This window comes from Gymnodraco acuticeps, unplaced genomic scaffold (genome assembly GCF_902827175.1).
Source record: "Gymnodraco acuticeps unplaced genomic scaffold, fGymAcu1.1, whole genome shotgun sequence".
NCBI lineage: Eukaryota > Metazoa > Chordata > Actinopteri > Perciformes > Bathydraconidae > Gymnodraco > Gymnodraco acuticeps.
Genome location: NW_022990295.1, coordinates 3,661,032 through 3,689,020, shown reverse-complemented (window position 1 = coordinate 3,689,020; position 27,989 = coordinate 3,661,032). Strand labels below are relative to the sequence as shown.

Genomic DNA, 27,989 nt, shown 5'->3' with positions numbered 1-27,989 from the left:
ATTACGGCTTCCACAGATGACATTTTTTTATGGATTTTTTGTCAAAGCACTTAAGATATACATTGCTATCGGGATGTTAAGAGCATTCCATGGAATATAACAAAAAGTGTATCTCGAGCCGGTTTCTCAAACTTACCTACCCCACCTTTAAGTATATTTAGGCCTACATGCCAATACTTTTGTACTTTTACTTGAGTAACCTTTTGAATGTAGGACTGTTACTTGTAACAGAGTATTCCTACACTCTGGGTAATTCTCTCTGTTGAAAAAATGTATTTTTTTCCTTATTTATAAAAGTTGGATTTCTAAACTCAGTTTGTAACAACCCTCTCCTCCCCCTTGCTCTGGGACCTGTTTTTCCTCTGTCTCGCCACTAGATGTCCTCGTGGCTCTGACCGCAGCCCCTTGCGCTCACCTGGCCGCGCAGCCTCCTTCAGGTGGGAGCTGCAGGTCCTGGAACCTTCTCTCCACTTCCCTCTCTGCGGTTCACCAGAGCGTCCTCACACGGCACTGACAGCGGGAGAAGTCACTTCAGCCTGACACCCAGCAACACACGGACCTGTAGCTGCCAGCAGAAACACTTCCAGACTCCAGTCGCTTCCTGAAGTGCGTTTTCACGGAAATGGTTCACCTGAAGTTTCCCTTCGGACGGTGAAAGTTTAGAGTTGGAGACAGCAGGGAGTCGCTTCCAATGGAGAGAGGGTGAATCAATCCTTCTGGACCATACGTACATAAGTACATAAGTACATCAAGGTAGGAACAGTTTTTTTACTTTGTTGTTGTTTAATTAAAAAGTGGAGTCATTCATAGCATTTATGTATTTTCCTTCCTTCGTATGAAGCATCCCAAACTATGCGTGACGTGGTAAATATATAACAAATAGAGTTTAATGCTTTAAAAACAAGTTAAAAAATCGCAGTGAATTAACACCAGGCTCGACTGAATCAACTTTGAGGATATTTTTTTAAGTGAAGTTGTTGCATCATGTTGTCCTGTGAGTTGTCCACAGTTGTTGCAAAAAACAAAATAAACCCTAACCCTTGTAAAACATTTAAGAAGAGGCTTTTAAATAAAGAAAATAGCCCCAACATGTGAAAACAAAAGTTCTACAGCGTAATCAAAGTGAGGTACAAATGGATGGCAAGAGATCCAGGTTTTGTATAGGCATGCATGAAAAACTAGGTGTGGGAGATTTGCTTAACTTGGCCTTGAGGGATCCTCAGTGAGAGGTAATTTAAGACCTGTATGCTTCTCTCAGTTTATGACAATGCACACTATTGTGTTATTTCCCTTCACTGACCCAGCAGCAAATGACTGTTTGACTGCAGCATGGAGCTCTGACACTTTAATGTATGGCAGTCAATGACAGTCTGTGCTCTTCCATTGATCCACTGCTTGTTGATTAACCTGACAGAGATAACATGGCCAAGTCTGTCATTAGGGGGTCTCCTCGTCTCTGTTTGTCCACCTCCTCCCCTGCACTTTGGACCAAGAGCTCCAAATCCAAACTTTTCTGCAGCACTTCAAGCAAACAATGGTTGATTAATGTTGTTTTTTCTATCTCCATGGCTTCACTTTAACCTCTTGTACCCTCTGCTATGTGAGGCTGAGACTTAGCCATTTGTTTAGAAAGGGTGTGCCTCGTGCTGGTGCTCCTTCTCCGCCAGCCTGCCATGCCAGGGCTTGTACCCATGGAGATTACAGGTGTGTTATGTAAGCATTGGAGGTACAGCAGAGCCCGGGAGATACCTGAGAGTCAGAGAAAAGTTTGAGGTAGAGACGGGATGAAAGATGAGGGAGGGAACAGGAAAAGTCACCAGAAAGTGCTTTCTTTAAACGGTACATAGTGCCAAGTAGGCGTCTGTACTGTGTTCACCCAGTGGTTGCAGAGTGTGGGTCAAGAGGAGGAACAATTGGTGTTGTAATAGACTAAAGCACATGCTTATGTGTGTGGACGTTGATGTGTGTGTCCTGCAGGTCTGCAGAGAGAGGAAACATTTCCCTGATGAGTGGATTAGCTGATGAGTAACTCATCAGTATATCTTCATTAACTTAAATCAATAGCTGATGGGTGCATTAGGGCATGAAGGCCTGCTCATTTCTGATATTCTGTCTGATGTTTTCTTTTGCCCTTCACATAAGTTCTGGACTTCTTATTCCCGCATTACATTCTTGTGTTAATGCTGTCCACTCACGTGACAGTCAGACTGAGGAAACTAGATTGAAAGGATTTCTAAGCAGCTACAGAGTTTTAGTTTTGTCGGTGACACCAAGATGCCAGGATGTGTTTTTAAACCAGAGTGTCCAGCTGTGTTTGCCTTCGCTGCGGGCTGGTCAGCACTGCTTAACACTTTTTCTTTTTTCCCCCCTGACTGACAGATCAGGGGTCTGAAGCTCCACACAGGCTGCAGTCCAGACTCAGACCCCTGGCAACCCCTGGAAGCAAAACAAACAAAACACTAAACAGCTCTGCCACTGTCTCTTGTAGTGCCAGAGAGAAGTTATATTGCTTTATTGTTCTGTACTTTGGGAAAAAGACTACAAACTTAGGTCATGGGGACATTGTACAAACTGAGCACATTTTACTTTACATTCCTACAAGATTGTATTTTATATATATATACATATTTACTAAAAGCAACAGTAACATGTGTTTGTAAATCTGTATTAATTACCAGGGAGGTGTACTTTTTATGCATTGTAGACATCCACAGTTTATCAGCAGCAGCTCAAATATTGGCACTGAATTGATTCGTCGATCTATTGATTACTTCAAAGGAAATGAATCAGCAGTTGTTTTCATATGTGAATTTTTATAGATAAATGCAAAAAAACACACAAATCTCAGTTTTTGGACTAAATGACACATAAAACACACATGGGGGGATTATAACGGACACTCTTTCAATATTTTACGTCATTAATCAATAAAGATATTATCAGATTGATTATTTAATGATTGTTAGTTGTAATCCTAAATTGATACATTTTGGAAAAATAACCAAAACTCTCAGGAAACTGTCTTAAAGTTTATTTTATACTTTGATGCACACATTTTCTCTGCAATCTGCCTATTAGTCGCTCCCCTCTAAAAGGAAATACACAGTAAACGATTATCTTGGCCAGTGCACACAGCCCCATATTATAATCTTATCTCAAAATGACTTTCATGCGCCAGCAATTACCCTTTTTTCTTTCATGGCTCAGTCTCCTAGGCCACTGTACTGCAAGAGGGATGTGTGGCAGGGAGCGAAGGGGGGGGTGAAAGGGAGACGGGAGAACGAGGGAGGAAGAGGAGGTAGAGCAGGGGGGTGAAAGCAGATTTGGAGTGAAGAGTTCCTCAGTCGGCAATTATCAATCTCTCAGGAATGCATCTGCTGCTCTTACCAGACAAGCTGCTGCACGGCTACAGCGGCCCTGCAGAGCGGCAACTTGCATTAACACACACACACATGAACTCACACACACACAGTGTCCATAACCTCAGTGAGTTCAGTTACATAAAGTTTTTGGTTTATTTTCCGTCATTATTGTCTTACTGCGTTGTTTATTTGTATCACTGTCAATACCAACATGGTCTTTTTATGAAACTGTAGCCGTTCTGCAGCAAACGAAGGGACCATATCATGTCAGTAAGGGCTTGTGTTCCTGTCTAAGTCCTTCACCACCAATGCGTGTTTATGCTGATACGCTGGTATGGAACCAAACTGTAGGAAACTTGAGGCTACGCTAAAACCCCGCAGTTATAATGACATTTTCATGAGGTATTAGGGCTCATTAGTTATAATTCTTGTAATCCTCTCTACTTCCCTTTAAGATGGGAATTGTTCCATGTTGCATGATCACTCCCCCAATGCTCTTCAAAATGTCTCACTATCTCCTTTAAGATAGTGAGTTGAGTATTTCCAGTTTGTTTCCCATCCATCACAGTGTATTTCAGTGTGCAGAGCTGTAGCCCAGACACGGTTGCTTAAGTCTGCTCTTCTTTGTGTAATAATGCCTACAGAGCACAGCCAACGCCCTCATTGATGCCTGCAGGTGCCGCACACTAACACTAGTTTATACACTGCCCAACACTTACAATTGAGTTTCAAAGTCACTTTAATTCTTGTTTGAAAACTATTATTTTCCAAACTGGCTGTTACTGTTGAGTCTTTACTTGTTATTTTCAGCAGGGTATCTGGAACAGATCCAAAACATCCTTCAAAAGGAGAATCTGAACCTTGGTTATCTGTTATTTCCACCTTTGGGAGACTAACCACATTCAGCCCGACCTTAACCTCGCTCTCTGACTGCTGGATCATACCATGTGAAACCCTGCAGCTCGAATGTAGATGTGAATGGCCTCCTGGTTAAACTGAGCGGGTCCTAATTCAAACAAAGGTGGCTGCCTGTATCACCGCCACTCCCTCTTGGCTTGCCTTATCCCCATGAGGCATTGAAGTCTGCTACGTCAGTTTCCCTGTGTGACTCACTGCAGACAAGAGTTACAGTTCCTGGAGACCCTGCCCCGCCACTGCCCGTGAAATTCTCATTGTTCATATTAGCTAGAGTCACTGTTTTGTTTTTTTGCAGTCTGACTTAAATTTGTATCTTAATATTATTATTTACCACATGGGTGCGGGTTGTCACATTGAACAACGCAGTGGGTGTCAGACATTTTTTCACAATCATAGTCAGTAGGTCTGTCTTTGCGCAAAAAAGTCTTAGAACTACAAATCATATGAAAAGAACAGGCAAAAGCACCATTTTAAATCCTGTGTTTAAGATGTTCTCTATATTTTGGAGAAAGTCATCCAGCATTTAAAAAAAAGTCTAAACCACTAATGAAGTCCTGTTTGACTAAGACCAAAGGAACCATTTGTCAACTAACTTTAAATGTGCGCAACAAATCTAAACAACATACTTTGAGAATTGTTTTCAATTTCTCTTTGACATGGATCTGTCGAGGGTGTGTTCATGCTTAGGTCACCTAAAGTAGATTTTAAACATCTTACAAGAACTGGCTTTCCCTCATTCTTTTTCAACAAGTGTTTGTCAAAGGAAGGAACAGAAGAGCCATGTGATCTTTGGCATATCTATGGATTTGAGACTGGATCTGCACAGTCATCTTTGCCACTGTTCTTTGCTTTAGGCAAGACAGGTGTCACTGCTTCGCTTCACTTTAAGTCTATTGACCCTCCTCTGTATACGTTTTTAAAGAAGACCCACTCAGGAATTCATGTCCTCGAGCTCTTCTCCAAGACAAGTACAGAATCAATACCTCCAGATATACTCAGTCTATTTCATGATGACTGTGTATCAACTATTATCAGCTCCAGTTTACTAAATGCTGATGTGTACACACTGCTGTCAATGTCAGATAATCAGTCAGTGCTGCAGGTATTGACACACTGCGTTGAGGTTTGCTGTGTTTGAGCGGTATCTCCTGTCCAATGTGAAGCCTGGTGTCTTTTGTAAAGGATAAGTAAACAGCATGTTGGAACACATGCCTGTTCCGGCAGGACTGAGGCTGGGCTGGGAAACCACAACCGCAGGTTTAGTGTGTGAGAGAGAAGAGAGACAGAGAGACAGAGAGACATGGAGAGAAAGAGGGCACATACAACCTTTTTGTTTGTCAATCAGCTTAAGGCATATGACTTGATCATGATCTCTCCGGTAATATGATACACTCTTACGTGGTGCAGTGTGGTTATTGATGTTGGAGGTTTTTACCATGTTTTTGCTACAAATCCTCGAATAACAAATCCTTTTTTGTGCGTTTGGTTTGCGTATCAGCTTTTATGAATTGGGGTTTGTGGCTAGATAACTGCTTGGACAATGAAGCAACTCTGTAATACGGATGTCAGCGTTTGAGCATTACCGTGAAGAAAGATTTTGAATCTAACAGAGAGGATTGTGACTGGTACCTTTTACCTAGATAAACCCAAGGGATTTTCCTTTAGTAAAAGAGTATTAGTTCAAAAAAAGGGGGCAAAAATGTAAAAGACGTCATCAAACAAACAGTGATGATTTGGAAGTACAGCGTGTACGTCACCTCATTACATTTGTTTGTTAGGCTGAAATTGCAGGTTTTTATGTGTAACCACAGCAATGGAGGCATGAGTCAGCTCCTTGTGACCGGACTGCGCAGACAGTCTGCTGGGTGGTCCTTCTCCGCCATGTCCCATAGTTCTTAGCACTACTCTGGTCCCTCTGTGATTGAAGTAATACGAGGAGTTGTTGCACTCGGAGCAGCCTGTAGGCTATAAATGAAGGAAGCGGCCCCTCTCCTCCCCAGAGACGCATCTGATTATTGGCAACTGTAGCCAATACAGATGCACAGATCTTAGTCATGCCCAAATGACTGTAATTTGGAGCAGGAGAAACACGGGGCTTAGTGCAGGGAGAGGCCTGGTACTTTGCTTCGGAGACGATGGATGCTTTCTTGTTATTGGCCTTTCACTAGAACTCCTCGCTGCTCCGACCACACTGCAGACTCAATCAGATGTGCAGCAGTGGATAACAAGTTCAGCTGGGCAACATTGAGATAACAAATGACTTCAAAAACACCCACATATGTATAGAGTTTAGAGAAGCATTCTATGCTTCAAGTCCCCATGTTAAGCCTCCCATATGAGGCTGCCTACCTCTTCCGTCTAGACAAAGTAGAACCAGATATTACTTTACTTTGCCAATTTTCAATTTTTCTAGATTGATTTATGATTTGTTTGGCGACAATATGTCAGAGAAAAAAAGTCCATCCCAGTTTCTTAAAGTCCAAGGTAATGTCATGTTTTCCAGAATTTTTACATAAAAGTTTTCTTAAACGATTAACTGATTATCCAATCAGTTGCGGATTAGTTTTCTGTCAGCATCTAATCAATAGTCAAATCATCTTTGTAACTCTTCCTCTAACACAAAATCTCAGTCAAAATTGTAGTTTGTCTAATAATTCGGATTACTCATCCAATTCCTGCAAAGCAACATTTCAGCTTTTTATATATTTCTATTTGGCAAATGTTAGCATGCTAACGTCCAAAATTACACATTATAACAGGACAGTAAAAAATGAGAGTACATTTTCTGTATCTGTGACACGTGGAGTTTAACCCTACTGCTTAACTATCTACTGCTTAAATATCTTATGTATCAAAGTTAAATATCTATACAGCATTTTTGATAATACCTGCTAAACATTAGCATATTAGCATTGGAATGTATTGTGAAATGCTAGCATGCTGACATTAGCATTTAGCATCACTTTGCCTTAGTCCAGCCTTAAAGAACAGCTCATAAGGCTTTAGATTCTTTTCCATTATAAGCACACAGTAAGGACCAATATGCCTTGGAAACGTTACTCAGTTGCCAGTTTATCAGGTAGCTACAGCTGACCAAACTAAAGGAGTCCAACACAACAGTCCTGCTAGGGATGCCCCGATCGCCAATTTCGGGGCCGATCGCCGGAATCAGTATCGGCCGATACCGATCGCCGATCCGATCGAGTGGGCGGGGCCTAAATGGAAGATTTAAACATCACTTTAAATCTTCCATTTAAAGTGATGTTTAAACTCAGTTAATGGGGCTCATTCACTGGAGCTTCCACAAACAATAATCAACTTAATTATTACATTCAAATGATGTACATTATTCAAGTTTACATTCACTTTGGATAATAACACGGGAGAAATGAGCGGAAGCGCTCTCTTTTCCTCTCTCCCTCTCTCTCCCCCTCTCTCCCTCTCCTGACAGCCTGTCAGTATCTCATGCAGCTCACTGATCTAGTAATGAGTGACCCGACAGTGAAGAATACATATATTTATAATAACTAGTTTAGCTTGTCCCAGAGGTAGATAAAATAGCTAAGTGTGTTAGGTCTAACTCTTGTGTTGTTTCGCTCCGCTTACCGGTCCGGCGGGCGGAGCTGCAGGATTTCTGCTTCACACACACGTTGCATACCGCTATTTTACTGTCTTTTTCGGACACCTTAAAATAATGCCAGACCGGTGAAGACATTTTGGCGAGCTTGGTTTGCCGCACACAGAGAAAAGTGTCATGTATTTTACGTCATGCGATCGGCTCTTGCGATCGGCATGTTTAGAGAGCACCGATCGATCGGTAGAGAGTGAGTATCGGCCGATATCGATCGGTGACCCATCGATCGGAGCATCCCTAAGTCCTGCATTCAAAATTGCCTTCATAAAGAAAGATTTGACTGATAAAAAGTTTAATTTATTACCAATGTTGAGTATGTAAGACACTTTAAAAAAGAATGCATCCAAACCAGAGCCCCTTAACCCCTCATCACGTCTAACCCCTCGGCATTACAGCGCTCTTTGATGATGAGAAGCAGTTTGGAAAAGTCACATTTGTAAACCTCAGAGAACATGACACATGGTTTAGCTTCTTGTCTTGTTAGGAGCATTTAAATACATCAAGTAAAAGATGTTTGGTTGTGTTTCTCAGCCCAAAAAGTTTCATGAACTTTCTTGACATCAAATCAAACAGGGATTCACGATTCTCTCACTCTGACTCCTCTCCTACTTTCCTCCGGCCTTTGTGTGCTTATTTACAAGCTGCGACTCCTGTCATCTTAAGAGCTTGCTCCTGCTTTTAGCCTGTGATTTTAGAGATAAGTATCCAATAAAGCAAGCAGCTGGAAGAAGCCCAGAGTAAGCTGCCTCCAAGTAGAATAGTTCAGCGAGGTGAAGGGTTGGAGGAGGCGATGAGCTCATGCTACGCAGAAAAATAGATTAAGGAACACAATGAAACATAACAAGTAACATGGGCACTGCTCGCTAAAAACAACTCGATGCACATTGGTGAATGTTTATTGTTCTATTCGCTGGCTCTTCCTAGTTTGCTGTTGTGCCTGTGTGTAAAAGTGCAGGAGCCTCACGGGTGCGGCTTTGTGAATTATGACTCCATGTTATGGAATGAAGGGAGCGGTGCCAGAGCTTTCTTTGCAGATCTGTGAAGTTTGGTTTAGAGACAGTGGAGGGGGGGGGGGAGAAGAAGTGAGAAGTGCCCACAGAAGTGCCCACAGACACAAACAGATGGATACACACTCAAACTAACGTTCTAAAGAAAACAACTTCGAAACTATGGAAGCTGTATTTATTTATGACTGGATTAATCAGATTTGGACAATGACGAGCATTTTCCAAAGCATATTTTAACTTGATTTAAAAAACAACTTTTCTTCAAGATGAAAAGACTTGACCTGAAGCCTGTTTGGCAGAGGTGCTCTATCATCCATCATTTTGAACATTATACTGTTGTTTAGAGGAAGCACCAACATACCGCTACATCATTTGCGGGAATGCTTGCGTATAATCAACTTTTTTGATATGCAATCATACCTGGCAGACAGTAATCAGATACTGTAATAGTTGTAAAAGCACTGAATTTGTTGCTTCTTGAGTTAAAATAGGTTTCTTTGCAGCAGCTAAATAAAAAAATATCAGTTGTTTTTGATTTTCTTGAACAGAACAACAAGGTTGGTTTTCATCAACTGATCTGGTAACTTTGACAAGTAACTCAAGATTTAGTTTCATTTTTAGTTTTGCTTTTTATTCTGGATTTATTAAAACCCCTGGGAGCCACACGTTAGAAATCAATCAAGACATCCAGTGTGATACTTTTGTATTATTTTCTCCCCCTCTGCAAGAAAACGTAGGGTTTTGATGATTATGATGATAATGACCTTTCTCCCTTTTTCTCTTTTTTTCAGGGCTTAGCTCCAGTGTGAGGAGGTATGTCAAACCGTGACTCGCTGGGGTTCGGGGAACTCCTTCCCCAGGATGTGGTTGATATTTTTGCCCAGGAGAAGCACAGTAAAAGGGGTCGGAAGAAGCGCAGTCACTCCCTGGGCCGGGCTCTGGTCTGGCTGAAGGGTAAGAAGAATAAGGATCCTGGTTTTAAGGGGCATAGCTTGGGTCTGGGTCCTGCACTTGACTTGGCTTTGGACGGGCACCCTGCTGCTGGGCATCAGGGTGGACACAAGGGAGGACATAAGTCAGGAAGACAGGCTCATCATCAAGGTAACAATCATGGTAAGAGCCACTGCCAATATGTAATGATGTTGCCATTAATTACATATTGATAGATTACTGTCCTCCACTTATTTTATTTTCACAAGATTGGAATTGTTTAGATATGGTTGGCGCCATGGGCATCCTTGAATGCATCACAATAGAGTCTCTGGCACCTTGACACATACACAAACAAAAAACAAAACAAGCTACAATTATTAAACTGTGTTGAATTCCCTCTCTCACAGCTATGCCAGCTGATTAACATTTTGCACTGACATGAGATAAACCAATAGGTGCCTGCAAGGAAGGAAATGTCCCAAAAAACGTTTGCCAATCTTATCTAAAGAATACTTGCTTGTAACAACAACACATTATTACTAAGTAATTTGTTGCTATTTGGCTAACGGCTAGCTCTTAATAAGACTTTTAAAGACATTTCTATATAGAGCAGTTTGGCCAGTTGAATATGCTGCTCCTTGGCTCCCAGGCATGTGTGTTGATCCACTTGCCTTCTGACCTGCAGCTCGCTTTGTCTGTCCTGTTCTGTGATACCATCACTTAACTTACCTGGGCCCTTTCTCTAACTCCCCTCCTCGACTCCTATCCTCGATACTTAGTCCCGCCCACAGGAGATGGGAACGGAGGAGTCGAGGAGGGGAGCCGAGGAGAGAGGAGGGGAAGCAGCAGGCGGTTAGAGAAATGAGAACTCCTCTCCTCTGAGCGGTCATTTTAAAGAGACGTCCATTAATGATGACAGGAGGCACAGCAGCCTCTGTCTGATGGACAGATGTGTTCATGACGACATATATATATTTACTTTGATTCATTCACAGTGCGGTATAATGAGACAATAACAGGCTACAGATGCGGGGACACACACACACACACATACATACATACATACATACATACATACATTATATAAATATATACCATTTCAGAATCAAACGGAGCACTCTCATAATAACGTAACACTATCAGAGACTGGATATATATCCCCCCCCCCTCTCTGGTCGCTACAATAAGGGAAATAAATTACGGGCCAAAAGTTTTATTTACAAGTATTAAAAGTAAGCAGAGGACACCAAACCAACTGAGACTTGTCTGTCCGCTGCATCTACGCACTGTACAACACACACACACACACACACCTACACACTGTACAACACACACACCTACACACTGTACCACACGCACCTACAGCTCCTAAAGCATATAATCAGGCTACAGCCGTTGTGTATTTTATTATGTGAAGCACTAAATGGTTTTAGAAAAATATCGACTCTTTGTTTGTAGATATCTACTAAACTACAGCATATACAGAGAGTAATGTAGGCCTGTTATACTGAGTGATATATATTTTACACACTGCTCTGCTTTCTGCACGGACCTCACAGCTGTTCTCTCTGTAAACATCGCGTTGCGATGAGAGCAGTTAATAAAATAATATCCAGGGGATGCATGCAGAGCTGTCATTGGCTGAGATAAGTCCGGCCGTGCGTCACGACTCTTTGAAACATCTCTGTTCCCGGAAATGCATCCACGAAGGAGCCGTGGAGGACCGTGGAGGACCCATCAGTGTATCCTCGGTTAGAGCTCCTCCAGAGAGCCTCCTTGACGCTCGATCCTCGGTCCTCGAAGTGCATTTAGAGAAATGAGATGTCCTTCAACATGGCGCGCTAAAATTCATTTCCGGGTCACTACCGGAGGACCGAGGAGTCGAGGAGGGGGATTTGATGAAATGAGAAAGGGCCCTGGTCTTCAGGTTATGTGGAGGGTTAAGTGTTGCACTCTGGCGGCCCCACCGGATATACTTGGAGGTGGACGGTTTATTTAGTTTGAACTTTTTTGCAGCCACACACGTTCACCTAAATCATCATCAGTGAACAACCCAAGTAAAACCCGACAAACACACAAAGTGAACACAAACGAAAAGCTATTATTCACACGCTCCCATGGATATTGCAGCAACACACTTTGCACAGAGCTTTGGGTTCTTGTTGGAGCTTGCACATTTGCACTCGTATGTCAGCACAATAAACTAAACCAGTCCTGTTTTCTCTTCTGTGAAAACAGTTCCCCCCCCCCCCCCCCCCCCCACACTGTAAGTACTTTCATTAGTTTTACACTCTCATTAGTCAAACCTTGATGCTGTCAGACGTGACACAACAACATCATCCAGCAAAACCATGTCCTACTGAGTAGAATTATGCAAAAACAGGAAAAGGGCACACAGTGTACAGGTTGTGTTTGTGCCAGCGCTTGCGCAGTCTTTGCTAATTGCTTTACAGACCGAGGAGGCCCCGCCTGATTTTTTTTGTGTTGCCTCTTCTCCATCCTTGTAATTATGCTGGAAAGATGAATATGTATAAACACGTTTTTAGTCACATCTGTGGTTGTGGTGAATGCATAGACAACAGCGTCAGCATTGACTGAAGCATGAGCATGTAGACTGCGTTACACAATCGTTGGACTTAATTGTGCTACTTTTGGTTAGTTAAACAAGCAGTGTGAGGCTCAGAGTTCTGTAGGAGAAAGTAAACTGTGAAGACAGATAAGGTATTTCTCCTCTGCCAAGGTCAGCTTAGAGGCTACCTCCCTCAACGGGTAGAGGCTATAAAATTCTTCTCCTTCACTTTGCCACATATTCCCTTTATAAGAATGACTGAAACAAGTAGATTTCTGAAGCTTTTAATCATTGTTGTGAGTGCAGCTGCAATGAATATTCTTTAAATCTATTGACTTAAGGTAAAAGCCTTAAGGTTGCAGAAATACATCAATACAAAGCCGAACATGTCAACTGTTTAACGTGACTTATGTGTTAGGTATTAACATATGTTGCTGTTGGGCCCTCATCAGTCAATGTGTCTTGCATGGCATGCAGATCATTGGTGCTGCCTTCAAACCCCTCACCAGACACTTCTTCCGGTTAAAGAAGGAGCTCAGCGACTCCCAAAATGCATCCAGAGGAGGTTTATTGCAGGAGCAGGACACGCTGCAAATGCAACACACTTGCCAAGAAAATTGAATGCCTCCAGCTGAGCCCCTGATGATGATTATCTGTATTGATGCCAGTGGGGCCTCCTGCCCACTAAATGCCTGGTATGGCAGGCCCAGTGCCAGTTAATTAAAAATCCATGCCAGGACTGTTTACAGTGAGCAAGGAACAAGGGGTTCTGTTTCTCCTGACCCGTCCTCTCCTTCTGTTGCTCCTCGTTCAGAGGCACTGGTACCATGGGTCACATGGAGGTGTGCAAATGAGACTAGTATGATCGCCTTTGTATCAAACTCATATCAAACTAGCAAGCTTTTCTATTTCATTAACAAAACAAATTAAACAAGCCATGTTATGTTAATTTTGAAATGATTTTAATTTAGAAAATACAGTATCTGCAGATTCATTGATACGAACCAACTTTTCTAAATGTTTTTTTTACACATCAATACAAAGCAAGGAATGCTGACGTTTATCAACCTTTTACATTTTTTACCAGAATGCAATTTACTCAGATCTTTTCCGTCTCTCAATGCTTGCGGGTAAACCCAACTACTGTGGAAGTTAATGTTGAAGTCGCATTTACACATCTCTCTTTTAACTAAAGGTCATTTAATTGTTTAATGAATCGATCTCTCAAAATGGGAATCTTTTGGGATAGTATGTTTTTGGGAAGTTGACCAACTTGAATTAGTTCTGATATGAGAAATCCCTGACAAAGTAAGCTGCTGTTAACACATCGGACAACTTAACCTCTCATTGTGTTTGCTTTAGATTCCCTGAGGGTGAGCTGAGCATCCAAAACCTGTATGGGGTTACTTTACCCTTTGCTCTTGTGGGAATCGTTCTTGTAAACATGGAGTTTGACCTAAGAGGGAAATGCGCAGTAGAAGGTTTTGGAGCGATAAACTCCGGCCTCTGGGACCTTTCAGTGTGGTAAACCCATTAACTGTGCATTGTCTTCTCTGATTACCTGGACAAGGTTTCATCCTGAGCCACAGCTCTGAGATGATCTGTCCTCGCAAGATCATTTGCTTCCATTTGTCTAATTCCCTACACCCTCATCGGCTTACCTGTGTGACATTGATTCATGTCCCCGTTGGCTGTCAGTTTCTCGATCCTGTGTCAAAGTAAACGGCCGGCTTCTCTGAGGCAACTCTGGCCGGTCAACTCCTGTCTTTGCTTTAGAAATGGTTTGAAGAGGAATGCCACTGGTTTGGGTAAATGGAAATAAGGTGATGGAAAGACTAATGAGGTCATACAGTCCTGCCACGGTACATGCAGAAGGTCACCTGTTTACTCCGAACACTCCTTAAGAGATTCCTCACATTCCTGAGCTCCTTTAAGAGATTTATTTTAGGAGGTTAGAATAAGGAGTGCTTCGTGTTTGTGGTTGGTGACAGATCATATGAGCCAGTTCATTCGTCTTTGTTTGTTGATTATTTTGTTACAGACACTAACTTAAGAACATTAAGCCTTACATGTATCTGTTGCTTTACTTTATTTTCTGACTGTTTCTAATGCAGTGTAAAACCATGATTGTTAACAGCATTGGTACACATCAGTAGAGCTAGAGTTTTCAGCTTTGGCATGGCAGGAAGTAGAAGAAGTAAAAGACTGACGGAAAAATGGCTTTACATTGTCCATTTAGGGAAGTAAGTGCAAACAAGGAAGTATCAGGGAAGTGCCCTTTGTGGGAATATTGTTCTGAATCCTGCTCCAACTGGATTACCATCGGCTCCCGCAAACATGTTGTAAATAAATCTGTCAATAAAATGTGGTCAATATCATATACTGATATTTGTGTTTTAACGACAAGTGAATCGGAAACAAATCCCCACAAAATGATTTGACACAATGTTGACACAACAGTAACTGTAGAAAGCACAACTTTCTGAAATAATGTAATGCTTTCAAGAGTGGAACCTTTTAATATTGTTTAGAACACAGATGCATGCATGTCATTGTAGTTATTGAAGCTGTGTTATGATGATGACACAATAACAGGAAGGGTTGGAGAGCAGGTTGAGGGAAGCTGGCGTGTGACCGAGAAAACAGCAAGTAGGGAGGTGTATGCCTTTGAGACATATTATTTGGACTTTATATGAAAAGCACTTGTTATCCTACCATGAGCTTTGTTAAATAAAAACGTCACACTAGAGCGAGGATAAGAATTAACTTCTGTTGTACTTTAAGTTCCCTTTGTATATAAAATATCTGAGACTAAGCTGACACAACAAGGGCATCCATCTGCTCAGGTGTTATGTGAGAATGGAGCCAATGCTGACGTTGTGGGAATTTCTCTACATGAGGACTTGACTATCTGTATAGTAAACAGCTGCAGTAATGCTTGTGTTCAATCACAGGGTTCTTTGGGGATTTAAGGGGATTTTATTGCAATAGGTGAAAAGTCACCACACCCAAATGTCAGAGAAGATCATATTGAGGTCACTCAAATGGTAAGAGAAGTTTACAAAGTGGCAGTTTGCCCTCTGGTCACAACTCAATAATGCGCTCCAGTTTCATTTCATCAAGTTGCTTTTATTCTTTGTCAATCCTGTGTTTGGTGTCAGTGTTACCAAAGGAAACGGCACTTCCAAAAGCATCAGTTATTATTTATGAAGGCATAACATTGTTTCATTGTCAAGATGCACCGACTGCTAGGCTATTGTAACGAAAGAAAACATGTTAGCCAACCAACTGTGGCAAGTTGACAGAGAGACTGACAAATATGCGCTTGGAAACTTTTGTGAGTCATCAGTCATAGCTTTTGTAGTCAAATGAGGCAGTGTTCAAGCAATGGGGCACATGTGAAGGGTAGAAATTCACTGTTGGTGCAGATAACTTTGGTGGTGTAGCAGTGTTGGTCATACATGTTTTCCTTTTCAAGAACACACTGTTCTCACTGGAGATATTCGCTGACTGGAACTGTGATAAACCTGCTCATATGTAAAAGAGGGACTTTCACGGTTTATATCACCACAACCTGCCCTTTAGACATGCATGCAGCTCTGTAATGCTGTATGTATTTTCAATGTTTTGTATACATTAAAAACTGCTGCAAAGTTAGCATTCTCACATGCCTTGTCTGATATCAACTTGCTAAGCTATAGCAGCTAGTGTTTACCATTGTCACCAGAGGACGAAAATCAGGGGTTGCCCAAAGTCACTAGGATTTATCCTCTGGGGAATATAAATGTCAGTTTCCATATTTCGTAGCATTTTGTTCAATAGATGTTGAGATATTAATGTCTGGACCAAAGTGGTGGATCAAGCAATAGGCTAACACCGCTAGCATGGCTCAAAAATAGCTAATATGGTTTGAAAATAGTTTGTTGCTTGTGATACTCTAAAGTAGCTAATACATTTTTTTCTTTAATTGTAACTAACTAACACTTATCAATTACCTCAAAATGTGACCTTAAATACACCCAGTAATTTGTGTCTCACAGTTGTTCTACTAATAAACCTGTTTTATTGTCTGGTATCAACGCAATGCTATGCCTACATTAAACAGGCACAAGCAGGCCTGAATATTTTACATTCTCCTGCATCATTTTTAATGGGATTTTGATGTGTTGCTTATGGCTTTTTGAGAGAAACTTTAGCACTATGAAGCTAGCACTGGTAATTTGCTCACCTTTGACCTTTTTTAAATGGCAATATAATTCCAAGGAGGATGACTGTAGTAAAAAAAAGTGGCCACCTGCAAAATATTTGCCATCAAATGCATCTGTGTGCACCCTGGGTTTATTATTGGAGGTACACCTGATGCATGCTGGTCTGCTGGCTAACAGATTGTGTAGTCTGACGGTGTAATAGAGTGCCCTGCGTGCCTGAGGATGCAGGTGTATCTGTTACATGGATTGTTGTCGTTCCTTGTCACACCATGCTTCGGCCTTCCTTTCTTTCAACTGAGGTGTTGATATTTAATTCATTGAAAACCAAGAGCGTGAAAATAGTCAGTAGTGCACACACTTTGATCAGGATGTGTCCGGTCAGTGTAGCAAGACTGTTGCTTAGAGGAAGAGTGAGCCTCCAGCCCTTTCCTACTGTCATCACAGTGCGTTCAGTTGGGTTGGTGCTGATTAGCGAGGCTTAAGCACCTGGCAGACAGCACCCTCAGAGAACGTCTCTGCAACATGGCTGTCTGCCTCGCGGGGCAAAACAAGAGCGAGGGGCAAAACAAGAGCGAGGGGCAAGTTAGGACAGGAACGTAAGGTGTGTGTGTGTGTGTGGGGTATTTGCATATGTTTGATTCCCATGAAGCCGGAGTCCCATCACGTCAGCGTCTGTGTTAATGTCTGTGTGTGGTGCTAAATCTAAAGCTAGGGTTTCCAACTGTTGCTCTTTACATTTTAACTACATTCTGAAGCGGTGCAACGTGTCTTTCCTTCTACTCCCCCTTCTTTCTGTCATTATGGCTGTTTAGCACATGACGCTACCAGAGATCATCACAAAAAGTGATATGTTGGCCATTGCTTTTTGTAGTAAATTTAAATATCTAACAGAAAGCTGTAGCCACTGAGGACAGTGTGGTCAGTGTGTTTTTTCTGGGAATTTAAGTAACCCGGGGCTGGATTTTAAAACAAGGCTGATATCAGAATCTGTAACTCCAATAAAGTTACATTTGACCTAAGGATTCAGTATTTTCTAGCGTAAACGTAATCAAGAACTTTACCTAATAAATACACTTTGAAAGAGACTAAGACTTGTCCTGATCTTTTTATAACAGGCTGTTGGCCATAGATAAACTGTTGATCGTAGACTAGGTGCTAAAAAGGTTTAGTAAATGTTAAATGTTGTAATTTTGAAGCCTTGCTTTTTGAAATAGACAGAAAAAAGGGTTAATAAACTCTTACTATTCATGGTCTTACTTTCTCAATCTTTATCAATTCAAAGATCAGTGCTCATTATTTTGAAATTGGTATTCATAGCTAAATTGTACAATATATTACCATGGTTGCGTATCATAAACACACTTCATCGCCGTCTGTGGTTGTAATTTGTTAGTAGGTGACGCAACATGTCTCCTGAAGCCCTTCTGTCTCTGTTTACTGCCAAAACAGTACATATTTTACATTTGCCAACAGATCTTTGCTCTACTTTAATCCCACCATTAGTTACATGTCAGAAATGTAATGATAATTCATTACGATTCCCACAAAGAGCATTTCTTCAACACATTGTTTTTCACGAGGGGCTGAAACAGATAACTTAGATCTGATCACGCAGTATCAAATCCATAGGATGAATCTGTTTATCCAAATCCACGCTGTAAACATCAGTTTGCTGTTCATAAATAATCACAACCAGCCCGTCAATATCGCCGGCTTCAGTGACAGATGGTATCTTTAATATGTCAGTGATTCATTTGTACACAATAACAATGTGACCACAGAACCAGTGATAACATGACCCCTCGTTAACGTGTGGCCGGCCCCACCCGTCACTCCAGCGGAGTGTGTGCTGTCATGGTAACCAGATAAGTGTTGTCCCACACTGACTTCACCCCACACATGCATATCAACTCTCTGTTTACATCCAGCGGTTGAAGCCTCCACTTAAGCGGTGAAATGGTGATCTTTTTTTTCCACTCGTTGCTATGGGCTGCTTACACACATATGGTTCATTTATTTTATTTTATTATGTAAACTGCTTTTGTCTTGAGTCACTAGGTAGCATCACGACCATGGGAATGTTTTCCATTTGTTCAGATGGCATACATTCCTCGTCATGTCTGCTCCGCACACCAGGAAGTGATAAAACCCCCTGAGCTGCAGTTTGAAGTGCTCTAAACAGAAAACAAAAAGAAAAAAGCTGAAGAAATAGTCAACACAAGTTTGCCCTAAAAACGGTTAAAAAGGTGTTAAATGCTCAGATCTTTAAATCCATCTTTATACAGCAGCTCTAGATTAACTGAGTTATTTAGGTCTTTCATTATCAAATCTGAGGCAATGCTGCAGGGAACAAAAGGGGACTGCAGCCCTCTTTCCAAACATGTTTTTAATCTTGTTTAAAGAAATAGAATATTTTAATTCGCTTACTCCCCCTTGTGGCAAAAACAATACAATTATATGTCCCATAATAAATTGTGAGGAAGTATACACATTTGGGGTGTTAACGTAGTACTTCAGTGAAAATGTTGTGTAATCTAACAAAGGAGTGTTGTGATGTTTATTTCCAAAGCTGGGGCTCAAGTGACGCTCTATACCTCCAAAATCCCTGACAACAGCTTTCCCTTCCCTTCAATGTTTACATGTATGATCTCATTTTGATCTGTGCCCTGACTGACCAATCCGGGGCGAGCGTGCCCACGGATGGGGGGCAACAGTGGGATGCTGGGCAGCGAGTGGGGGAGACCTAGTAGAGAGAGCTGGCAGGAATTAGGCTGCTGAGGATTAGTCTGAGCTCTGATTGTCTATTGGCTGTAGAGACCTTCAACGCTCTGCATGGACCTAAAAGGAAAACAACAACTTGATAAAAAACAAGAAAGACTCTCATCCTGCTGTGATCAGGAGTGATTTTACCAGGATGTTTTTCAAACTGACGGATTTGATCTAGATCATATTTTTCTTCCTCTTTCTTTAACCCAACGTTGGCCTAGTTTCAGCGTACTTTTGGAGCACTTTACTTGCAACTATGGTACTGCTTCTGACTAATAACTCTAGTACGAATTACTACTGCTTACCGACTCTCTTCAGGAGGAAAGGTGAGTCCGAACACCACACTTGTTGGAAATTAGCAGATAACATTAGATTTGTTTATGACTTTATTGCTTCCTTCCTGATTGTTGAAACTGCTTTTCAAGTATGACCCAGACTGGCTGGATCCACTTGCTCCCATAGACGCAGTAAAGTAATCTAATTGTGGTCATTTACTATCACTGTGGACCATAAAAACTACTGTTAGTTTGTTATCTCTTTTTATCTGATATGCTGTGATTTCTCACTCTTGCAACTAACAGTTGCTTTAAAATAGAATAACTCGAGTTTTGCATATTTATAGATAATTGCTTATTGGGAGCAACTCTAATGCTACACAATGCTTACAAAACAGACAGTGGTAAAACGATCAGTGAGCACATGGCTAGCTAATTGCAGCATGGTCTTACACGACAGTAGAGTACAGTGGGTGGCTAAGTGTGGAGCAGCTGAGACCATTACATAAAAGTGTCTTAGCAGGTTGTTAGGCCAATGATCCCAGACTGAGCCCTGGGAGTGTGTGAGCACCACATAAATGCTAGAGTTCAAAGGCATGCCTGTTGGTCAGCAAATCTTAAGCTACTGTAACGTCAGGTTTTTATTTTTATCTTGGTTTCTCTCAAGTGTCTGACTTTGAAGTCCTTTTTATAATGCAAACATGACCGTGATCAACACAGAATTATTCACAAGCCACAATAGTGCTCATGTTACATGCTGAATTTCAGGTATCTTATAATTGGTTAACAAAAGGTTGAACTGGTACATTTTGCATGAACAAGATTTGACTGTAATTTATTTAGTTTAATTCACATTGTGTAATTTAATGATACTTTGGCTCCAAGAAGATTTGCAATACTGAGCATATTACCTGACGGTGGATTTTTGTGACGTGAAAATCGTTGTAGACAACATACCGAAGACAAGGATTATTAAACAAACAAACAGTTCTTAACATACTTTATACATATTACCATTTCCTTGCAATAAAGTCACCAATATAAAACACAATATAACACTCTACAGTGGACACCTGTACTTTAGGAATAACAGCTAATAATATTCCTTTTAGAGCAATATCCCTAAAATGATCTAACCATTGTTTTATCAATTAAGGCTCAGGTACTGTATTAGTCTTCTCGAGAGCAGTTAAACCTGCAAATATGATTTTCCTACCTGGTGCCGGATAGATTTTTAATATGATAATCCTTTCCTAAAAGTCACTGTACTGCACTGGAGTTTAATCCTGCGTGAGGATGAGGAAGTTCAGCCTTTTTAATCGCACATTCTCGTGTAATTAACCGTCAAACAATCTATTGTACTTAAATGTTTCTGGCAGACACCTGAAGGACCTCACCCTGGCCATATGGTCCCCTTTATCTACTGTAACAGTAACACACAGCTTTTAGTTGATCCAGGCTGATCCCCTCTCTCCTCTCTCTCTCTTCAAGCTGTCCAAAAGCGAGATGACAATGACAAGACCCCGGCCCCCCCCGCTGTTACAGGAGAATGTTTTCATAGAGGCCAGCAGGCCCGAGTACTTGGAGAACCTCCACACTGAGGCCCTGGAGGGACTGAAAATGATGCAGCAGGAAGGTACAAAGCGCTCTAGTGACTTAGTCATACACATGTGCAGTCAATTAGAGGTGTGCCAACTGTTTGCATATTGCTCAAGAGGGTGTGCACCACAGGATATAAACACTGCTTAGAATTTTAATTGCTAATATAATATTTCTCTCTTGTGCAGAAACCAATAATGGAATGGAGTTCCAGGACAACATGAGCACAATTGTAAGTGACACATCTTACCTAGAATTGCCTTTTTTTACTCACAATTACCCAAAACACAGTTACATGTACAGATTTTTTTTAACAAAAGATTGTCTCTCCTTTTTGCCAGTCGAACATGACGGTCCAAACGGACGGGGAAGGGTTTATGACAGACAGCACTATTGCTGACTCATCTTCTGTCGTCTCTGTACAATCATCTGTGTCCACGAGGTCCTCCCGCTCTGGTCTCACCAGGCAAGGTAACTTAACCACAACCGTAAAAAGCTAATACTACCTACTTGAAAGTACATATTTTATACAACATATGATGATGCACACATATACATTTACAGAGAAAACATGTAATTGGTGAGATGTGTAGGTTGTTTCATCATGATGTTTTTCTAATGTTTCTCTCTTGCCTCTGTCTGCCCAGGGTCAACATTCAGGCCCTTGAATCATGGGAAAAAGTCAGAAAAGACCAAGACGAGGAGAAAACACAGGAAGACTGTCGGGGGAATCCCACAGCATGTTCAGAGAGAACTGGGTATGCAGCTAATCATAACTTACAAAAATACATGCATCTATACATTTATTTTTCATTTGTATGTGCTGCATTTAAAATGATATCAAAAGGTGGTTATGTTACTGCAGGGTTATACATTTATATTGTTTAGACGGCCACTTTTTCATAGAGCTGAGCTATTATTCTGAGGTGGTTAATTGACCCACCTCACCTCTTTCTGTCCTTTTTAACCAACACCTTCTTTCTTTTTCCTGGTTTGTGTTTATTGTGCATTTCTGTTATAGATACGTTCCATACACACATTCTCTTCAAAACATAAGAGGAGAAGAATTATGCTCCTGTGTTTTAATTTTAAAATGGGGGAGAAAACTTTGGCTGGAGTGTCCGCAAACAAATTGAATTTTCCCAGATGTATTTCTTCTTCAGCTTTGAAATTGTATTAATGTATACAGCCAATTGAATAAGCCTGTGTTACGGTCTTCTATCTAGAACAAATTGATGATAGATTGTTTCTTTGTGCGTTCATTTCCTAAATAATAACTATGAACTTGTCTTCTCTCATCAGGTCTGGACAGAGTGGGTTGGTCACTGACTCAGAGGTTAGATGAGGAGCATCTTTATAATGGTGAATCTGACGACAGCCCAACAGCCTATAGGCCTCAGTCACAAACCAGAGCTGGTGCCAGCCTTCAGGACATGAGCCTCATCCATCCCCTCCACAAACGCCATCTTGAGCGGCTCGGTGCCCCCAATGCTGGTCATAGGGATGACCTGGCCCTGCTGAATCACCTGGGCCCCGAGCTGTCAGATGGGCAGAGGCCTCACTCCATGGCCGTTCCTGGTATGACCACTTCTGACAGCCTCCAGCCCGAGCTGCCCAGCCCCGTCATGTCCATGTCCCCCCAGGCACCCTACATGTCCAAAATCATTCCAAATGCTGTGTTGCCACCCTCCATTGATGTGGTGGAAATCAGCCGTGGACGGAGTCGCAACAGCGTGCGCACCGTCAGCAAGAGCAGCCTGGTGATGTCCAGCCCGGCCTCCTCCAGGGCTTCCTCCAGAGCCTCTTCCTCCAGAACCTCTTCCTCCAGAGCCTCCGACATCACCTCTGCATCCCGCAACTACCCTCACAATATGTCCGATAGCTCTTGTTGGAGCAACTCTGAGTCCTCAGACACCTTGGTATCGGACTCCTCCACCATCTCCAGCAGCAGCACCCCTAGACAGAAGAGGTCCCAGGATGGAGATGCTAAAGAGGACCAAATCAGTGTTCACTCCTCTATCAGCAGGGCTTCAAAATGCAACTCCAATGGCAAGCTCATTGTTAAAGGAGACGAGGTTAAGAAGGAGGAGCCGTTTTCACGTAGCCTCTCCGTCATGAAGCCCAAGAGGGCTCCTCCTCCTCCGAGCCGCACCTTTTCCCTCCACAATAAGATGAAGCGGCGGTCCAGGGATCTGGCAGAAGTTAGGGTCAACTCAAGGGAATCCTCTCTAAATAACACCTCAGCTTCAGGCGAGGAAGATGAACAAAATAAATTGGGATCTTCGCCCTCCAGCCCTGGGTATACCGCTGACACGAGTTCACTGGAGGACTCTACAGGCTCTGTGTCATTTAGCCCCATCAGATCCCAGGTGCAGGCCCGAAAATCAGAGGAAGCCGAAAGAGCGAAAGACTCTTCAGAAAAGAAGAAGGATCCGGAGAATAAGCTTAGCAGAATAGTCTCTCCATCCAGTGGCTACTCCAGCCAAGAAGGCACATCCACACAGGTTTCCAAAGAGTCCCACAGCCCATCTCCGAGGCACAAGAGAGGCATCTTCGCAAAGTTTCAACGGTTTTTTCCTGGGTCTGGTTCAACGCCACCTCCTCTCCGTGAGGAACTCAAACCTGTCACCACAGTTGAAACTGTCGGCCCTTCTGTAAGGGCCTTGAGGGAACTCTTCAACATCCCTCCGCCACCTAAAATCCACGCACCTCCACCGCCTCCTCCAGAGGTGTGGGCTCACAGCAAGCGTTCATTTGAGCTGCTGCTGGGACCCCCGGCGCCTGATAACCTTTACGCCATCATAAAGAGAAATCCAAAGGACAGGAGACCACAGAGGCAGTCTCCTTCTGCATCTGCAAATAATCTGAATGTAACAGTGGAGTCCATTAGCGGAGCCCTCCGTGTTCTGGAAACAAAGAAAGGTCAAGAAAGTGGGATTTTGAGTGCAGAGGTTCACAAAGAGGACCTCAACAGACTGGCTGAGCAGAACGTTGATTTGAAAGGAAATGGGAAAGTGACAGAAAAAGAGGAGAAAGTGAGAGCAAGTGACATAATAAGCAGCATGTTAGTGAAGGCCGTAGAGAAGCGTGAAGGAAGGCTATCAGTGGTGAGAGAAGAAGAGGTCAAACCAGCATCCACACAAGACCCAGATGTAAAGACTCACATGGATACGTTAACCACCATTTCATTAACACGCATTACTCCATCTCCCTCTCCTCCTCCGGCGCACCACCCTCCCCAACCCCCAACCCCATCAGTCGTTGTGTCCCCCGAAGCCTCCTGGCCCCCACCGCCTCCACCAATGGCAAAAGTGGGCCTCAATGGGCCTGATGATGTTGACTTCCCTCTTCCGCCTCCCCCCATGTTCGGTGAGGTGGGGTTCGTGTTACCTGTTCAGGTGCCACAGGAGAACTCCTCTTCTGGTGGTGGCTCCACGTGTACAACTACGTCCGTTATATCAGTGGTGATCACAGACCAGGGACCTACACCCCTGAATATCCCACCTCCCCCACCATACACGGCTCCCCCTCCACCAGTTAATGTAGTGTCCCCTCCTACAATCAAAAAGGTCTCTTCTCCACTGCTACCTAAACAAGTCACTCCACCACCACCTAATGTAACTTCCCCTCCGCCCAAATCTAAGGATATTCCTCCTCAGCCACCACCTAAAGAAACTTCCCCTCCGACACAACCTAAGCAGGTTGTTCCTCCGCCACCACCTAAAGAAGTCTCTCCACCACCACCTAAGAAGACATCCCCTCCAACACCGCCTAAAGAAATGTCTCCTCAACCATCGCCTAAGGGTATTTCTCCTCCATCACCACCTAAAGAAACTTCCCCTCCGTCACCACCTAAGGAGGTCTCTTCTACACCACTCAAAGAAATTACACCTCCGCTCCTTGTTAAGGTTACTCCTTTGGAACCAAAGGAGGCCCCCCCTGCTCACGTCAATGAGGTCTCCAGCACACTGGTGACGGTGGTATCTCCTCCACCAGTTATCGAGGTCTCCGCTCCACCAGGTCCTGAAGACATATCCTGTCTGTCCACTGAAGAAGTGTCTCCTCCATCTGCTCAAGAGAAGGCCTGTCAATCTTCTGAGGAGGTCACACCTGTTAAGAGCTTTACTCCACCACTAAATATTCCTCCTCCACCTTCCCTACAATCACAGCCAAATCCACCAGCGAAAGAACTTGATCTGCCCGGAGAGAGCTCCGTGGTTGAATCTGAAACTCTCTCAGTTTCATCTCACAGCACTCTCACTCCCCCTCAGAGTATTCCCCCTCCACCTCCTATACAGCTTCTCCTCCACCCTCAGGTTGTACCCCTGAACACCCATGGTCCAGCGACCCAGGAGCCCTCCCCTTCCCCAGAAGTCTCTATCCCACCAGAAAAGGCTGAAGAACCTGCTCCTTCTCCACCTGTAAACAATCTTTTAGCTCCACCTTTACCTTTGCAGGGCCTTGCCAGCATTAAGGAGCAGCCTAGTCCTGTAAGCACAGATAACCAAACCCTGGAGCCGACCTCTGCCCCCGCTGCACAGGAGGGACCCTCGCTCAGTGTCAGCCCCTCCCTTCTGGAGATGGTCAAGCTGCGGTCAGTCAGCAGCAGCCCTGAGCCTCCTAAAGCTCAGGAGCCAGCAGTGGTGGAGGTTACCATGAGGAAGCAGCAGCCCAGCAACCCTGCCCCCCCCTCATCTGCCAGTGGTGAGGCTCCTCAGAAGCCCATCAGAAGGTCTCTGATAATCCTCTCACCACCAACCACATCTTCACTACCCGCCTCACCCCCTGCCACAGACACTGAACAACTAGCTCTGCCAGAGACCCATTCTGTTTTGGTACTGCCTGCCTCCCCAACCCCAGCGAAAAGGTCTCCACCTGCCATGACGGCCTCTCCTTCCATGAACCTGCAGGAGGCCATCCGCCTGAGGACAGCGGCCAGATCAAAAACCGGCCCCGCATCCCGCCTCAGTTTGAACTCCCCAACGTCGCCAAAAGACCCCCAAAAGTCCCCCTGCAGCACAGCAAGCTTTATCTTCTCCAAGAGCAACAAGAGGGTGGTGATCGAGACCAAGCCGGCACCGGAGGACATGGCCACCGTACAGAAGGTGGCAGGCGAAGCGAAGTGGGTCAAGAAGGAAGTTAAGGTGCCACCACCCGTTGCAAGGAAACCAAAAACGAAGGGGAAAGAGATCGAGGACAGTGAAGGGACGGAGCAAACTGCAGGACAGGAAGCACTGCAAGACGGTGTCAAGGGTAAGAGAGATTATTCAATTTAAATAAAAAATATTGGAGTTAGTCTGTAATTGATAAACAAGTCTCAAAGTCTATACAGTCTCTGAAACGCTTTACTTCTGAACAGCAATCTAATAAGATAGATGCTAACGTCAGCATGCTAAAATGCTATAAACCATGCTTCCAACATTCATATCATTTTGACCTTAATACTCTCAAAATGTATTCCAGGTCAGCGACCATCTTAATAAATTCAGCTAATTCAAGAAGATACAGTTTGTTTTGACCTGGTTTCACTTTTGTTATAAATGCCTCTACAGCTAAAGCAGCTCATATAGGTTTATGATAATGTTTAAATCCGTTTTTTATTTTATGATGTAACTTTTCTGATTTCATTAAACTGACTATTTTTCTTGTCCAACCTCAGATGCTACGGAGAAAATGAATGGGACAGCAGGTACTGTTGAAGGAGGAGAGACGCCATCCACATGATTGTAAAGACTGAAGGAGACCTGGGAAGGACTTACCAATAACACTGAATCTGATGCAAGGTCTTTGTGTGAGAAGCAAGCAAGACAATGGATTTAGATGGATGAGATGCTTATCTCAAGGATTGCATTTGTAAAAGTTCTGGATTTTAAAGGAAATTTTCCGACTTTAACGTTAATGGTGTGGGTCTTCATTTTGCTCAAGTTTGCATTTTACCAGGAATGAATACAGCATATTTTCTTTTGCCAGAGGTGCTTCTGAGCTTTCCGTTGCACGAGATGGGAATATACCGCCCTCTAGTGTCACACATCGACGTATGTCCTGCTGAACCAGCTTGAGATGTAACAATGGGACTTTTGGGCGCTCATCTGTAAATATAGCATGATTTTGTACATTCAACATATCCAGCATTGATGGATCTGTTCTACAGAGTTCTGTTCTATATTTTCTCCAAAACGGTTTCCACAGCAATTACATTAGTTAAAAAGTATTAATTATCTTAAGTTATTTGTTTCCTGTTTTCATATTCAGATGAGTCTCCACAGACAGGTGTTAAACCTGTGTATCATCATTTAAAATCAAGTTTGTTTGTATCGCTTAATCATGTCCAAATATGTGTTCTCTAAAATCCCACATGTCCTTTTTTATGATTAAAAGCTCTTTGTGGGTGCAATGAGATGTCACAGAACCAATGAGCAGACCTGCAAAGCAATATCTTTTCTGCTGCTTTTAGTTACTGATAATGGAGGCTTTGCCCTTTCTCAGTTGATGCTCAACAGTGGGATATGTCTGTATTGAACTATAATATATTTCAAACTGGTTTCAGACACTGTATTGTAAGAAATCATTTATAATGGAAAGAATAAAGATTTATGGACGGATCAAATCGTCAAATGGACTGATGAGCATCTTTTTTTTCTGATATTGATTGTTGCAATTTTTAGTTTCAGCTTCTTTCTTAAGCCTCAGGTAAATGCAAGTAAAACTATGGCATTTC

At 42.8% G+C, this 27,989-nt stretch overlaps 1 protein-coding gene across 3 annotated transcripts; it reads left to right on the top strand.

The window, feature by feature from the left end:
• Nucleotides 1-401: 401 nt before the first annotated feature.
• Nucleotides 402-27,890, top strand: LOC117550106 (uncharacterized protein KIAA1522-like). 3 transcript variants are annotated; one of them, XM_034222424.1, is made up of 8 exons: nt 402-753; nt 9,713-9,875; nt 21,164-21,308; nt 21,460-21,503; nt 21,613-21,742; nt 21,919-22,029; nt 22,574-26,524; nt 26,931-27,890. In XM_034222424.1, the coding sequence occupies exons 3-8, from the start codon at nt 21,179-21,181 to the stop codon at nt 26,993-26,995; spliced, it is 4,431 nt and encodes a 1,476-aa protein (XP_034078315.1). In that variant the 5' UTR covers nt 402-753; nt 9,713-9,875; nt 21,164-21,178; the 3' UTR covers nt 26,996-27,890. The 3 variants fall into 3 exon arrangements, with proteins under 3 accessions (XP_034078315.1, XP_034078314.1, XP_034078313.1); XM_034222423.1 differs by having other exon boundaries at nt 9,713-10,022; XM_034222422.1 differs by having other exon boundaries at nt 9,713-10,034.
• The last annotated feature ends 99 nt before the right edge of the window (nt 27,891-27,989 follow it).

Excerpts from the sequence above, each read along its gene's own strand:
- LOC117550106 (XM_034222422.1), top strand. Across the intron at positions 21,309-21,459 it reads GAAAATGATGCAGCAGGAAG|AAACCAATAATGGAATGGAG; the intron begins GTACAAAGCGCT and ends TCTCTTGTGCAG. Across the intron at positions 26,525-26,930 it reads ACTGCAAGACGGTGTCAAGG|ATGCTACGGAGAAAATGAAT; the intron begins GTAAGAGAGATT and ends GTCCAACCTCAG.